The sequence below is a fragment of the Stegostoma tigrinum genome, chromosome 14 (assembly GCF_030684315.1).
Source record: "Stegostoma tigrinum isolate sSteTig4 chromosome 14, sSteTig4.hap1, whole genome shotgun sequence".
NCBI classification, from domain to species: Eukaryota; Metazoa; Chordata; class Chondrichthyes; order Orectolobiformes; family Stegostomatidae; genus Stegostoma; species Stegostoma tigrinum.
The window spans coordinates 47687360-47702323 of NC_081367.1; the positions used below are offsets into that span (position 1 = coordinate 47687360).

The 14964-nt window shown below is 40.0% G+C and overlaps 1 protein-coding gene across 2 annotated transcripts in view; it reads left to right on the forward strand.

The window, feature by feature from the left end:
• The window catches only part of ccdc39 (coiled-coil domain containing 39), a 129065-nt gene that overhangs the window by 12974 nt on the left and 101127 nt on the right, over positions 1-14964 (forward strand). For both annotated transcript variants that reach the window (XM_048541561.2, XM_048541562.1), the window contains exons 3-6: positions 1789-1935; positions 7827-7985; positions 14174-14266; positions 14481-14609. In XM_048541561.2, coding sequence (XP_048397518.1) covers positions 1789-1935; positions 7827-7985; positions 14174-14266; positions 14481-14609 — 528 coding nt within the window. The remainder of the gene's footprint in view (positions 1-1788; positions 1936-7826; positions 7986-14173; positions 14267-14480; positions 14610-14964) is intronic.

Consider the following 14964-nt stretch of genomic DNA (forward strand, 5'->3'; position numbering starts at 1 on the left):
TCTTGAGGAACATGCAAAAATATCATAAGAACGTGAATGGCCTTCATTTCTGCCTTGCCACCTCACGTTCTCTCTAACTCTGCCACTGCATCCATCTTCCACCAAAGCTCAATGTCTACCAATCTCGGTAGCTTGTACCCACCCCATTACCACAAATTACTAAATTTTTCAGTCGTCTACAATTTCTGCTCACTTGCTCAGGATACCTCACAACATTTTTTGCACTTGCACCATCACTAACAGCTCTTCCAGCCACTTCCATATCATTTAGTTCCTCCCTTTTTCTCATTGTAAGAGAAAACAGCCCACAATAAGTCTAAAAAGCTGAATATGGATGGTAGGATGGCTGGTATTCATTTCCTTACCACATATGAGGAGGAGGAGGAAATCCTTGAGTTCGCAGGACAAGACTGTGAACACACACATGGTGTTGTTGAGACCTCTATGTCCTAGCAACCAAGTAAGCTTCTTTGTCCTGTGCTGCTCTGCTATTGCTATAAATGTAAGCACATTCTGAACATATTCAATCAGCAACAAATTTACAGTCATTGCGTGAAGCTGGATGAACACAGCAGGCCAAGCAGCATCTTAGGAACACAAAAGCTGATGTTTCGGGCTTAAACCCTTCATTAGAAATCTAGGCCCGAAATGTCAGCTTTTGTGCTCCTGAGATGCTGCTTGGCCTGCTGTGTTCATCCACTCCAAACTTTGTTATCTCGGATTCTCCAGCATCTGCAGTTCCCATTATCTCTGATACAGTCGTGAAGTGATGACTGCACTCAAGTCCTCATCTTCCTCCACTTGTGAAAAGCATGAAAAATGATATAAGAGATAACAGTGTGGAACTGGAGGAACGCAGCAGGCTTAACAGCATCAGAGGAGCAGCAAAGTTGGTGTTTCAGGTTGGAACCCACCCTTCTTCCTGAGCTGAAACGTCAACTTACCTGCTCCTCTGATGCTACCTGGCTTGCTGTGTTCCTCTGGCTCCACACTGTTATCCCTGACTCCCATATCTGCAGTTCTTACTATCTCAAAGATGATATAAGTTTCTCCTAAAGCCAAATTGGACCTCACTGCTCTTTTCACTCAATTCTGCCACCTACCTCACCATAGCCTATGTCACTCCCACTCCAATAACATTCCACCCACTGTCAAATTTTGCAAAAATTCCGTCTAAGATGTCTTTCCTCAGCCTTGTTACTCACAGGAGCACTTCAGTTTGATGTCACTAAGTGTAATTGTCCCTCTTGGTGATGAAGTTATTCCTCTACAGCCTTTGTGAGATAACCCCTTTCCTTCGTAACCTATGACTAAGCCTGTCTCAGTAGTGAACATTGCCTTTAAAAATGGCATCTCATGGTGTCCTGCTGGCATTATGACTCTTAATCGGCTAGCTTCCTCACCTGTTAGGCTTTATTGGCTCTTCCTTAGAAAGCCCTTGAGGGAATCACGCTCCTGCCCTGCTCCCCCAGTTCACGAATGCCGCCAGACTGCATAGTTCCTCTCTTTTGTCAGGTTGTTTGATGAGTCAGTAAATTCAGGGCTTAAGTCAATTTCTCTCCATAGATGCTGCCAGAATGTCTAAATATACGTAATATCCCCCATCTTTAAATATGTGCGATGTTTCCTAGGACCTATTTATAATATGAACAATGAAATAAGTTATTATTCCCAACGTGATGGAATCTTATTATCATTCACTTGATCCTTTAGCAAGTTTATCTATTTCTTTTTCTTCCTGTGAAGCAGGCAAACTTATTGAAACTGTACTAATAACTTTTCTTTAAGTCTTTGCAAAAGGCACGAGAAAAAGAATTTGAAACTGAACAACAGTTCAAGCATCTTGCAGAGCGGGAGATGGAACGTCTCAAACAAGAGATTCGGCGGCTTGAAAATGACATGGCTTTATTGAGAGAGAGGAAAAATGCTATGGAGGTAAGTGTCAATAAGGCTGTCAAATCACTGTGACTATTCAAATGGTGTCCTTACTTTTTCTCTTTTCCTTTTCTTTTCTCTTCTTTTTTTCTTTTATATCCAGAAATGTTATCACACACAACTAAACATCCTTTCCCGCCACCAAATCACCTGTGGCAACTTTACATGCAAAATCAACATAGGGCTATTCAACTTATCAGGTGAAGGAGAGGGAGACGGCTGAATCAAAATGGAGTCAGAATGGTGTCATTTCATGACTAATTTGAATATTGTGTGAAATTCAAGCCATTTGTGTTCACAACTAAGTTGCATTGGCATCATGATCAGTCGCCAAAGGTCAACTGGAATCTCAGAAGGCACTCAGTGTACAGTATTTAATTCTCTATTTGTTAACAGTTACTAGAAAGTGTTGTATATGTGTCTGAAAGAATTAATATTGAAGAGTGCCATAAGCACCATCCAGAACAGCTGAGGATTTTGAATGGTTGAGACTTAGACTTTGAGGAGGCCCAGATGTTATGTGTCTATCATATCAATAAAACTTGATCTGATTGTATCTGTTTCTTATCTGGTTGGTTAGGGGATAATTATCCCCAAAATTCAGTGTCTTCTAGTTTCTATTTGCCTATTTTCATTTTCATTTCCATTTTCCATTTTCCATACTCATTTGCATAATGAGTGTTTATTGATTTGTAATCTGCTGAATAAAAATATTTTGTCAACTTGAAAATCTGATTTAACTGCCACTATCATTTCCCATTCTGCAGGATTAAATTACTAAAATAGGTTGCTAAATATAACTGGATGTATTTAATATAGTAAAAACATTTTGCTACAGCGAGCTGACACTTTTTTTCTTATGTGTAACAGTTATTGTATGCACTGTGTACAGTGTTACAATAGAGGCTCAAGGAGCGCACTGTCACTTTGTCCCATTATTCAACAGGTTGCAACGTAAAATAATAATAGTTTTTCAAGTTGTTGCGATGACCAGTTAAGTACTTTATCTATATAAGATTTTAAACATGCATTATCAATCAAGTTTCTTCATCAACACAATTATTGATTTATTATCAAAACAAAACCTAACCAATTATTGCATCTTTATTGGATAACAGAACTAGATAGAGTAAGTACAGGAAGGATGTTTGTGATGACTACGGAATCCAGAACAAAGGGGTCATAGTCTAACAAATTAGGATAGGCCATTTAGGACTCAGATTCAAAATTCTTCATCCAAAGAGTGGGGAGCCTGTGGAGTTTCCTGCTACCAAAAGTTAATGGGACAATTACATTGAATGTCTTCAAGAAAGCAATAGAGTTCTTTGGGCTAAAGGGATCAAAGGGTATGGGATGAAAGTGGGTGCAGGGTACTGAGTTGAGTGATCAGCCATAAACATACTGAGGTGGAGAAGGCTTGAAGGGCTGAATGACGTAGTTCTACTCCTATTTTCTGTGTTTCTATATAATATAAACAGTTCATAAGATAGAAGTATCTATCTTAGTAAGTGTCCCAAGACACAAATGGAAACACACACAAGTATTCTTCAGGAAAGTGAAAAAAAAATTTCTTTGCAAACTTTGATTTTCTAAAAAGAAATGCTTTTCTAAAAAAAAGTTATTCTTGGAAGCACAAGAATTAAACATAAGATATTCCAGAGTCTGTTGCTCTGGTGTTCTGGCACATGCAGTCATGCATGTTGTCTTTAAAGTCTTACAATCACAGCTTGCTCAGGAAATATAATCTTGAGATGTTCTTCCAATCACTCTTTCAAAAAAAAATTGTTTCAACTTGAATTGATGTAGACAGAGGGTTTTATTTTCAGAAATAGGAGAAATCAGTTTGGCAGCTTGTTCTTGGCAGGCTTTCCTGTAGTTTGGTTAGATTAAAAACAATTTCACCAAGCTAGCCATTGTTGAAAAACCCCAGTAGATTCTATTGCAAAGCAAGCAGTTATCACTAGACTTGTGATTTCTAGGAAGCCTAGTTAATATTTCCAAATGTCCACAATGAATTTTCAATTACCTCTTTTAAAGGTATGCCCATAAAACTTAAAATAACGCTCTTTATTCACATTCCTTCAAAACTTAAGTCCTCAAAACAAATATGAAATATCTTTGTAACAGTGGTCGTAATCAAATTTAGCAGGCAAATATACATGCATAACTGTTCAATGTTTTGAGTAAAATTAACAGAGTAACTATACTTACAGAACACAAGTCTCCACTTAGTCAATACACTTCAAAAGTACTTCATTGGCTGTCGGACGTTTTAGATATATGATGGCTGAGAAATTGCTGCATAAATACAGATCTTTCTATTTTTCAGTACAACTTGCCAAAAAAATCATCTAATTATTCAATTTGAGAGATTTAAAGTCCCTAAGATTTATCACTATGCTATTAGCATACTGGTCTAGGACACAAATATCCTCAATAGTATCAACTTGATTCACATGGAGTGTCTCCTTGGGATTCATTCCTGTGTTATTATTCAGAGCAAGCTGTTAGTTGTCCACAAGGCTCAGCTACTGGCTTTGCATTGCCTTTCAATAATGCTTTATTTTTCAGGCAAAAACTCAAAAAATTGAAACAAGTCATTATGCTCATTAAACTTTAAACCTGATACTTCTTCACTGTGGTTGATGAAGCAAATTGTCATGCTAAACTGAAATAACTGTATCACTTACGACTATAATATTTTAGATTTGAATCATTCACGAAGACCTTTAAAGTTGTTACGCACATGAAGTTTGTAAGCTTGTTATGTTTTGGGACTCTGTCTTTACTTTAAGATAACATGAAGGTCAGCTCTGAATTATGCTGATAATAAATCTGGGTGGCTTGGCTGTTAGTGGAGGTCGAGCTTGTATTAGTAGAAACAAAGCATAAAATACTCTTACCAGTAAACTATAACCTGAGCAGCTATGCTTATGGTGTATAGATTTAGTCTCCAAACACAGTAAAGTGTTAGGAATGAGATTTTGTGAACTCTTGTAATTTACATTGTCTATTTATTTCTGCGATCAAATACAGTTGAGAGTCTGAGGAGAGCTGACTAGCATTTCTATCTGCATACAAGTTCCATTGTGATTAATGTTAACATAGAAACGGGTTTTTTGAGTCCATAGGAAGCTATTGTACATAGAACACACAACATAGAACCATATAGCACAGGAACAGGTGCTTTGATACATGATGTGCAGAACATAATACCAAATGAAGTTTATCCCTTCTGCCTGCCCTTGGTCCATGTCCCTCCATTCCTTGCATATTCATGTACTTATCTGAAAGCTCCTGAAATGCCCTTATCGTATCTGTCTCCACCACCATCCCTGGCAGTGTGTTTCAGACTCCTACCACTCTCTGTTTAAAAAACTGGCCTCTCATGTCTCTGTTAAACTTTCATCCAGAACCTTAAATGCGTGCCCCCTTGTATTAGGCATTTCAACACTAGGAAAACGATTCTGAACATCAATCTTATTGATAAATCTCATAATTTCATAGAATCCTTGCAAGTCTCCCCTCAGCCTCCGCTACTCAAGAGAAAACAAAACTGAGGTTTTTTTTAGCCTCTCCTTATAGTTCATACCCTCTAATCCAGGCAGCATCTTGGTAAACTTCTTCAACACCCCTTCCAAAGCCTCCACATCCTTCCTGTAATGTGGTGACCAAAATTGAACACAATACTCTTAAGTCTGGCCTAACCAAAGTCTCATAAAGCTGCAACACGACATCCTCTTGAGCACAATTCCCCAACCAATAAAGCAAGCATGCCATAGGTTTTCTTTGCCACCCTATCCACTTGAGTGGCCACTTTCAGGGAGCTATGGACTTGAACAAGATCCTTCTATACATCAGTGCTGTTCAGAGTCCTGCCATTAACTGTATACTTTTCCTTAACATTTAATGTCCCAAAGTGCAGCACCTCACACCTACCTAGATTAAGCTCCATCTGCCATTTCTCCACCTATATCTGCAACTGATCTATATCCTGCCGTATCCTTTGACAACCCTGTTACTATCTATAACTCCACTGATCTTTGTATCATCTGCAAACTTACTAACGCATCCATCTACATTTTTATCCAAGTTATTTAATTATGTCACAGAATTGGAGCTCTCAGTATGGATCCCTGCATAATACCACTAGTTACAGACCTCCAGCCTGAAAAACACCCTTCCACCAACAACCCTATGTCTTCTATGTGCAAACCAATTCTGAATGCACGTAGCCAAGGCACATGGGCCTAATAGGATTAATTTTTTATTTTAAATACCACAGATCCTCAGAGGTAGAGCCAGTCGGCAAGAATCTGAGAGGGAAAGAAAAAGAGCAGGAAGCTTTAGGCAGTAAACCTCTATTGTTCATCATATGAGATATGAATGCCAGAGGCTTCGAATCATGTTGAGGTTTTTGGAGAATGAATTGTCTGTTTAAGGGATTAAGAATGACAGTGAAGGGAGTTTATTTTTATTTTAAACATTTAAAATTGTGGATATTTCCCATCATTTACAGAACGTGTTACTTTCTGAAATATTGGATAATCAGTCGTGGTTTTAGTTTGTTACAGTAAAAGCCTTAAGACCGGTCATGTAATTCTTTCAGTATTTCACTAGAAGTTCAAATTTCTTTTTAAAGTTTATTGATCTCTGTGGGCATCATAACAAAGCATAGCACCTGACTCAAATGACCAGGATCGTGGACAAAGCTGTTAGTTTTAAGGAATATCTTAAAGAAGATAGTGAGATAGAGACAGAAAAGTGTAGTTAGATTACTCGGGTGTTCAAGGCCTGGGAAACTACAGGTTTGGCTACCAAAGATGAAGCAATTAAAATGCAAGATGCTCAAGAAATCAGAATTAGAGGACTGAAAATATCTTGGATGGTTATGAACCTGGAGGATTTAGAGATAGGTAGTGGTGAGGCCAAAATGAGATTTTGGAAACCAGGATAAAAATTTTAAAAACAAGACATTTTTGTTCCAGAACCAGTCTAGATCAGTGAATACAGAGATGATAGGTAAATGATACTTAGTGTGAATGAAGTCCAGGCAACAAAGCTTTTATTAACCTGAGGTTTGTGGAGGTTAGAATGTGACAGAGCAGTCAGAAAAGTGTTGAAATCATTATGTATGGAGATAACTGAGGCCTGAATTATAATTTCAACAGAAAATAAGCTGCAACATGGACAAAATCATGCAGATGAAAATAGGTGATCTCAGTGATACACAAATGAGTTCAGAAACTTATTTCATGGCCAGATATGATACCACAGTTGCAAATGGCCAGGCCTAACCTTAGAATGTTGTTTGGGAGTGGGACAGCGCAGTGACTAGGGAATATGGCTGGAGCGGAAACTGAAAATGTCTTCAGAATTCCTAGTACTTAATTGGAGAAAATTTCTGACTATCCAGTTGTAAATGTTGGATATACAGTCTAACAATGGAGGAGCCCAGAAGTAGATCTGGGTGCCATTACTATACATGTGAAAACTAATGCTGATCTTTTCAATGATGTCACCAAGGGGCAACGTGTAGAGGAGAAATAAGAAATGACAAGGATAAATTTTATGAAACATAGAGGCTTTTTTCCAGTAATTCATTGATTCCAATTCAAAAGTTAAGAATGGAACCAGCTGGGAGCAATCCCATTCAGCTGTACAACAATGGAAAAACAGGAAGGTGGGCTCATTCTTTCTTAATCATAGATATAAATACATTTTACACCCACAAGATGATTTGTTGGATTGCCATTTTGCAGATTTCTAATATTCTGTGAACTAAGCACCACTTCCTGTTTGAATATTAGTCACCACTGTGAGCAAAATGTTAACATTAGTACAAAACAGAAATACTGAAGAAAATATGCATAATTGTACTTGTTTTCTAGAACAGCATCTATAGGTACACACAGAAAATTGAGGATTTGAAATGCCAGTTGAACTGGGACAGGCAAGCTTTGGAGGCCTGGCTAGAAGAGTCAACCAAAACAGATGAAGATGCAATCACCATCCAAAAATATGCACAAGAAGATGAAGGAAAAATCAGGGTATGTTAAGGTTTAACTTTTGTTTATTTACTCAACAGTACAATATCCCATAGATAGTAGGAACTGCCGATGTTGGAGAATCTGAGATAACACCGTGTGAAGCTGGATGAACATAGCAGGCCAAGCAGCATCAGAGGAGCAGGAAATTTTGACATTTCAGGTTGGGACCCTTCTTCAGAAATGGGCAAGGGGAAGGGGATTCTAAAATAAACAGGGAGAGAGGGGGAGGCAGATAGAAGATGGATAAAGAAGAGGATAGGGTGAGAGGAGACAGACAGGTCAAAGAGGCAGGGTTAGAGACAGTGAAAGTGAGTGTAGGTGAGGAGTTAGGGAGGGGATAGGTCAGTCCAGGGAGGACGGATTGTCAAGGGGGCGGGATGAGGTTAGTGGGTAGTAGATGGGGGTGGGGCTTGAGGTGTGAGGAATGGTTAGGGAGGCGGGGACTAGCTGGGCTGGTTTTGGGATGTGGTCGGGGGAGGGGATATTTTGAAGCTTGTGATGTCCATATTGATACCCTTGGGCTGCAGGGTTCCCAAGCAAAATATGAGATGATGTTCCTGCATCTTTCAGGTGGCGTCATTGTGGCAGTGCAGGAGGCCCAGGATGAACATGTCATCTGAGGAGTGGGGTGGGGGGGAGGGGGTGAAAGGTTGAAAGGGTTCGCAACTGGGAGGTGCAGTTGTTTACTGAGAGCCGAGTGTAGGTGTTCCACAAAGTGGTCCCCAAGCCTCCGCTTGGTTTCCCCGATGTAGAGGAGGCCACAATGGGAACAGCGGATACAGTATACCACGTTAACAGATATGCAGGTGAACACCTGTTTGATGTGAAAAGTCTTCTTGGGGCTTGGGATGGGAGTGAGGGGGGAGTTATCGGGGCAGGTGTAGCACTTGCTTCAGTTGCAGGGAAAAGTGCCGGGTATGGTGGGGCTGGAGGGGAGTTTGGAGTGGACAAGGGAATCATGAAGAGAGTGATCCCTCCAGAAAGCACATAAGGATTGGGAGGGGAAAATGTCTTTGGTATTAGGGTCAGATTGCAGATGGCGGAAATGTCGGAGGATGATGCGTTGGATTTGGAGGCTGGTGGGGTGGTACGTGAGGACGAGGGGGATTCTGTTTTGGTTATTGTCATAATATGTCTTCATGAATGTTAGGAAGTAACATAATTGTGAACAAAAACAAACAGGTGAGCAATCTACTGATTGTAAAGACAACATTTTAAAATATTTTCTTTGTTTTTAATTATGAACTGAAATGGGGAAAAGGATTGTTTAAACCAAAGACATTGGAAGGAATTGCTGCACTTTGGAAAACAAGTCGCTGGAACTCACTTTGAATTGTGTTTACATTATTGGATTGTAAGCAGTGGGGAGATAAGATCTGGTGGCATAGCACCTGGTTGTGTGTGCAGAGTGAATTTGGCTAGCAACAGATCGATTTGTGCAATTGTGGCCACTTGTGGATGCAAGAGAACATCAGCTTAGCACTAACTCTGATTGGCTTCTAGGCAACTCAATAGCTGTTGAGTCTGAATGATTCAGAGGGAGAGAAGATGAAGAAGGAGGCTATATCTCTATATCTCTGCAGTAAAAGTAACCAAACTATGAAGAAAGCCAGAGACAGTAGGAACTGCAGATTCTGGAGAATCTGAGATAACAAGGTGTAGGGCTGGATGAACACAGCAGGCCAAGCAGCATCAGAGGAGCAGGAATGCTGACATTTCTGAAGAAGGATCTCGGCCCGAAATGTCAGCCTTCCTGCTCCTCTGATGCTGCTTGGCCTGCTGTGTTCATCCAGCTCTACACCTTGTTTTCTACGAAGAAAGCCAGTTATTTACTCCCACCAGTTACTGTAAACTGTGGCTTTTCAATAGTAACTAGAAGACTTTATAGTTAGTATAGCAATCACCATGTACATCCGGCAAAAAAGTGAAAGGATCTGGAGAAGGAGATTGTAGAACAGAAGAGTTTCAGAAGGAAAAGGAACATCTCATCACATCCTGTGGTTTAATGCAATTGAACTCGGTTTCTCTAGTATTTTGTTTCCTGTAACCATAATACCAATTTTGGTCTGTTTGGTCTCTGTCTGTATGTGTTTGAGTATTTAAAAAGAGGGTTAGAATTTTAACTAATATAGGTTATATGTGGATAGTTCGTTGTTTTGTTTACTTGTGGCTAGAATTTATTTATTTGATATAAACAGTAATTGTTATTTTGTACAGGAATCTGGTTATTGTTTTCCATTAATCTGATTCCATTCAGGTAAATTTGATACTTTTTGACTTTGATTAAATCTGTAGCTTTTTGGCCACCTAAAGCGTAGTGAGACTGGGGAGTTAACGCATCCTGCCAAGTGGGTCATAATTTGACGAATGTGGCAGGAGATGAGAGTGTTGCAAGTCATTTTAGTGAATCAAAAATAGAAAGGGGGACAAGTCAGCTAATTCCTCCCTCAATTATAATTGCTGTACCACAGTGAAACTGTCATCAATTGCAATCATTATAACTGTAAAACTTATGACATCTTCTGGCATCCACACGTGAAGCTAATTGTGGAAATCCAGACGTTACTGCCAATAGTTTCCTGCTCCTTAACAGCATTCTTTTGTCAAAGTCATACAACCAGATAAATTAGGAGCAGGATGGAAATCTTCATAGATTAATTGAACAGTCATGTTCTTCAACAGTACTTCTTTGCTCTTATTCTGAGTGTGAAGACCTTTTTAACAGTTACACCTTGCTGAAGGAGTTGTAACTGTTTTCTTGACAGCATACTATGGCATTACTAATGTTGAACACCCTCTCTGGCTCTGAAAAAAATAGGGGTGAATTTTACCAGAAATCAACCACGTGTCAACTTTGGGGCATTTCACAGAGGATTTCTCTTCATGAACTCCATCATGTTTTCTCTCACAATTCTCTGCAGCTCACCACATTAAGTATGTATTCTGCTTGTGTTACCTTGAACTGAGCAAGAGTTGGAAGTACACTGCTAGGACCTCAAGAGATCCTGATGCTTCCCCAAATTTAAAGGGCAGCCATACATTGGGTCAAATGCTGCCAAAGAGGAGTGCCCTTCACAATGCATATAGTGGGACAGGAATGGAAGAGAAAAGCTTCTGAATGCATGGATGATATCTAGTTGCAAATACAAGTTCACATTTATAAACGTATTGCTATTTTATATTGTAGCCTGACTGATCGACTTTTATTGTAACGGCAGCCATAATAATCAAACCACATAGGTTATCTGTTCTTCATGCATATCTTTAAAAAACATCACCGTCAACTTGCTTTCGAAAAATACATGCTTGGCTTGTCAACGCTTACAGAATACTACTATCTTCCAACCTCACTTTCCTCTGAAGTCCTTGAGCGAGTTACCACCTGCTTATCTTTTCTGCAATTCCCTACTTGAATGTCTCCTACCATGTTTCTGTCCTTGCCACAACTCAACCCTAATCAAAGTTACAAACTATATCTTCAATGATGGTGAACACAATGCATTATTCTTCAGTTCCTTCTTCAATCCATCTTTGATAGGTTAATCATATCAGCCAAGATCATGTCTTTTGCATGGACCCCTCAAGGATCAGAGTTTAGCAGCGTACTCTTTATTTTTTTGCTGCTTCCTTGCAACATCATATGAAGTCATAGGGTTAACTTCCCCCAGTACTGTGTTGTCACTAATCTCAGTTTCTTAACCAATTCACTCATCTTTCTGCATATGTATTAGTTCTAATTAAGCTGAAGGGTCTTTCATTGCATATTTATAATGCCCCCAGATCCTGCCATAAACTCTATCCCTTTTCAACTTATCCCTTTTTCTTAGGTTTAACCAGTCTACTTGCTCTCTGAAAATCCTTTCAACCCTGGTCTAATTCTATCCATCACCAAGATTACCTACTTCCACCTTCACAACATTTCCACCTTCAGACCTGATTTAGTCAATTTGTTATTAAAGCCTTCAACCATTACTTTGCCATTAAGGTTGGTTGGCTCACTGAGCTGGTTTGTTGTTCTGCAGACGTTTCATTACCCTGCTGGATAACATCATCAGTGCAGCCTGCGATGAAGCGTCGGTGTGTTTTTCCCATCTGGTTTTTAGATTCTGGAGTCTGTTGAGCAGGATTGCCTCACTTTCGGTTTTCCTTCTTAATGGAGTGTATATGGGGTCAAGTTCTGTGTGTTTATTGATGGCTTTCTTTGTGGAGTACCAGGCTTCTAGGAATTCCCGTGCTGTTCTCTGCTTAGCTAGTCCCAGGATTTTGATGTTGTCCCAGTCGAACTGTTGGTTCTCCTTACCCATGTGGATTGAGATGAGTGAGTGTTGGTCATCAATAAACACGTAGAACTCGACCCCATATACACTCCATTATGAAGGAAAACTGGAAGTGAGGCAATCCAGCTGAACGGACTCCAGAGTTTAAAAACCAGGCAGGAAAACAGATTGATGCTTCATCGGAGGCTGCACTAATGAGGTTACCCAGTAGGATAATGAAACGTCTGTGGAGCAACAAACCAGCTCGGCAAGCCAACCAACCTCAACACCCGCAACCCGAACTACAAATCTACTCCAAAACCTTAGACGTTACTTTGTCACTTTATTATTCAACATATTCAACATATGCTGACTAGCACGCATCTTCACACTCTCTAAACCTTTGCATATCAAAAGCTTTGCTATTGATTTCACATCATATCTCATTATCCATGTTCTTACTGACCTACATTGTCTCCTAGACTCTTGACACCTGAAATGTAAACTTATGTTGTTTAAATTTCAGAGCCTCATCTCTTTCTTATCTTTATAATCTGTTCCAGTTTTACAGTGACCCTGTCCCCCCACCAACAGCTGAAGCTATCCATTCCTCCTACACTGCCCGTTGTGTACTTTTCTTCTATTCTACTAGCCCTGCATCCTGTTCTCTGGAACTTATGTTCTGGAATTCTGTCCTTAAACTCCTCAACCTCCTTCTCCCTCTTGAAAACTCTCCTTAAAATCCAATTCTGTTCACCTAATCTTTTCACAACCCACTTGTAATATTCTCCTAATTAGATTGGCAGCTATTTTTATCTAATTAGGTCACAATGGGCAATTTAGGACATAGTCAACAGTGAAGGAACTATTTAAGTTATTTAAGTTATCAATGTGGACTTCACCAGTTTCAAAATCTCCCCTTCCCCTACTGCATCCCTAAACCAGCCCAGTTCGTCCCCTCCCCCCACTGCACCACACAACCAGCCCAGCTCTTCCCCCCCACCCACTGCATCCCAAAACCAGTCTAACCTGTCTCTGCCTCCCTAACCGGTTCTTCCTCTCACCCATCCCTTCCTCCCACCCCAAGCCGCACCCCCAGCTACCTATTAACCTCATCCCACCTCCTTGACCTGTCCGTCTTCCCTGGACTGACCTATCCCCTCCCTACCTCCCCACCTATACTCTCTCCACCTATCTTCTTTACTCTCCATCTTCGGTCCGCCTCCCCCTCTCTCCCTATTTATTCCAGTTCCCTCTCCCCATCCCCCTCTCTGATGAAGGGTCTAGGCCCGAAACGTCAGCTTTTGTGCTCCTGAGATGCTGCTTGGCCTGCTGTGTTCATCCAGCCTCACATTTTATTATCTTGGAATTCTCCAGCATCTGCAGTTCCCATTATCTCTAAGTTATTTATGTTGTCTTTGTTGTTGATACTGCTGTTGTACTGTTCTCGGGGATTAGTTTGCTCAGTTGGCTGGATGACTGATTTGTCATGCAGAATGAAGCCAATAGCATGGGTTCCATTCCCATACTACCTTCTCACCTATCAGGTTGTGACCCTCAGGTTAAACCATCATCAGCTGTCTCTCTCTAATGAAACAGCAGCCCTCTGAAACTATGGTAGCTTCAACTTTACCAGTACTGATCCAATATAGAAGTCAAACAACACCAGGTTATAGCCTAACACGTTTATTTGAAATCACACGCTTTTGGACCACTGCTCCTCATAACTTCACCTGATGAGGGAGCAGAGGTCTGTCAAATAAACCTGTTGGACTAGAACCTGGTGTCGTGTGACTTCTGACCTTGTCCACCCCAGCCCAATCCCAGCAGCTCCACATCAATTTCCTGTATAAGTTAGTGACTACAGATCATAAGGGAAAGAAATATTGCATATAGAACACATTTACTTGGTAGAATTTCTGTTTATTACAGGATATTACAGTACGGATGGAGAGGATGATGATTGAAGCAAATAAAAAGCGTAAATTACTTGACAATGAAATGACTGAAACATTGGCAGCTCAGGTTAGAGACACTACATAGAACTGTGTTACAAGTTCTGTTCTTATTCGATCGTATGGTATATTTGCTGTTATGAATATGCTAAATACAATATTGCATTACACTTAAGATACTAACATTTTTATATTGTTAAATCATTCACATTAATGTGTAGCAGCAAAGTAAACACAGTAGATTTTATAAAAAGCAAATTTTGAAACTTGTTTCTTTTAATTAGATGGAACTAGACAAAATAGCACATGACTTTCGTAGGTCCCACAGTGAGAGGCAAGAACTAATCCGCCAATGGCAGGATACCATTGAACAGATGCAGAAGAGAGATCAGGAGATGGATGAATGTGCCTTGGTAAGGAACTCTATTTCCATATTTGCAATTTGTTTTTTTTTTGATACAGTTCTGTATTCCCTCACTTTTTATAGCTGATATATAAATGACTGTAGCCTCAGTGTCATTATACTATTTTGAAATGCTCCCCAGTCTTTGCTGGGGAGAAGCATGGAGAATAGACAGAGATTGGCTGTGGCATGTACCAGACACTTTGCTAATGGCCTCAATGCTGTCAGTAAAATGACCATCAACATGTTTAAATATTTTAATTTTCTGCCTTAGTCAATGTGGTCAATTGCCTTGGTTTTGCAGATTATTGAGTTTAAATATCTTCTCCGCACTTGGAATGCTGCTTATCAAAGCAGAGGACAAT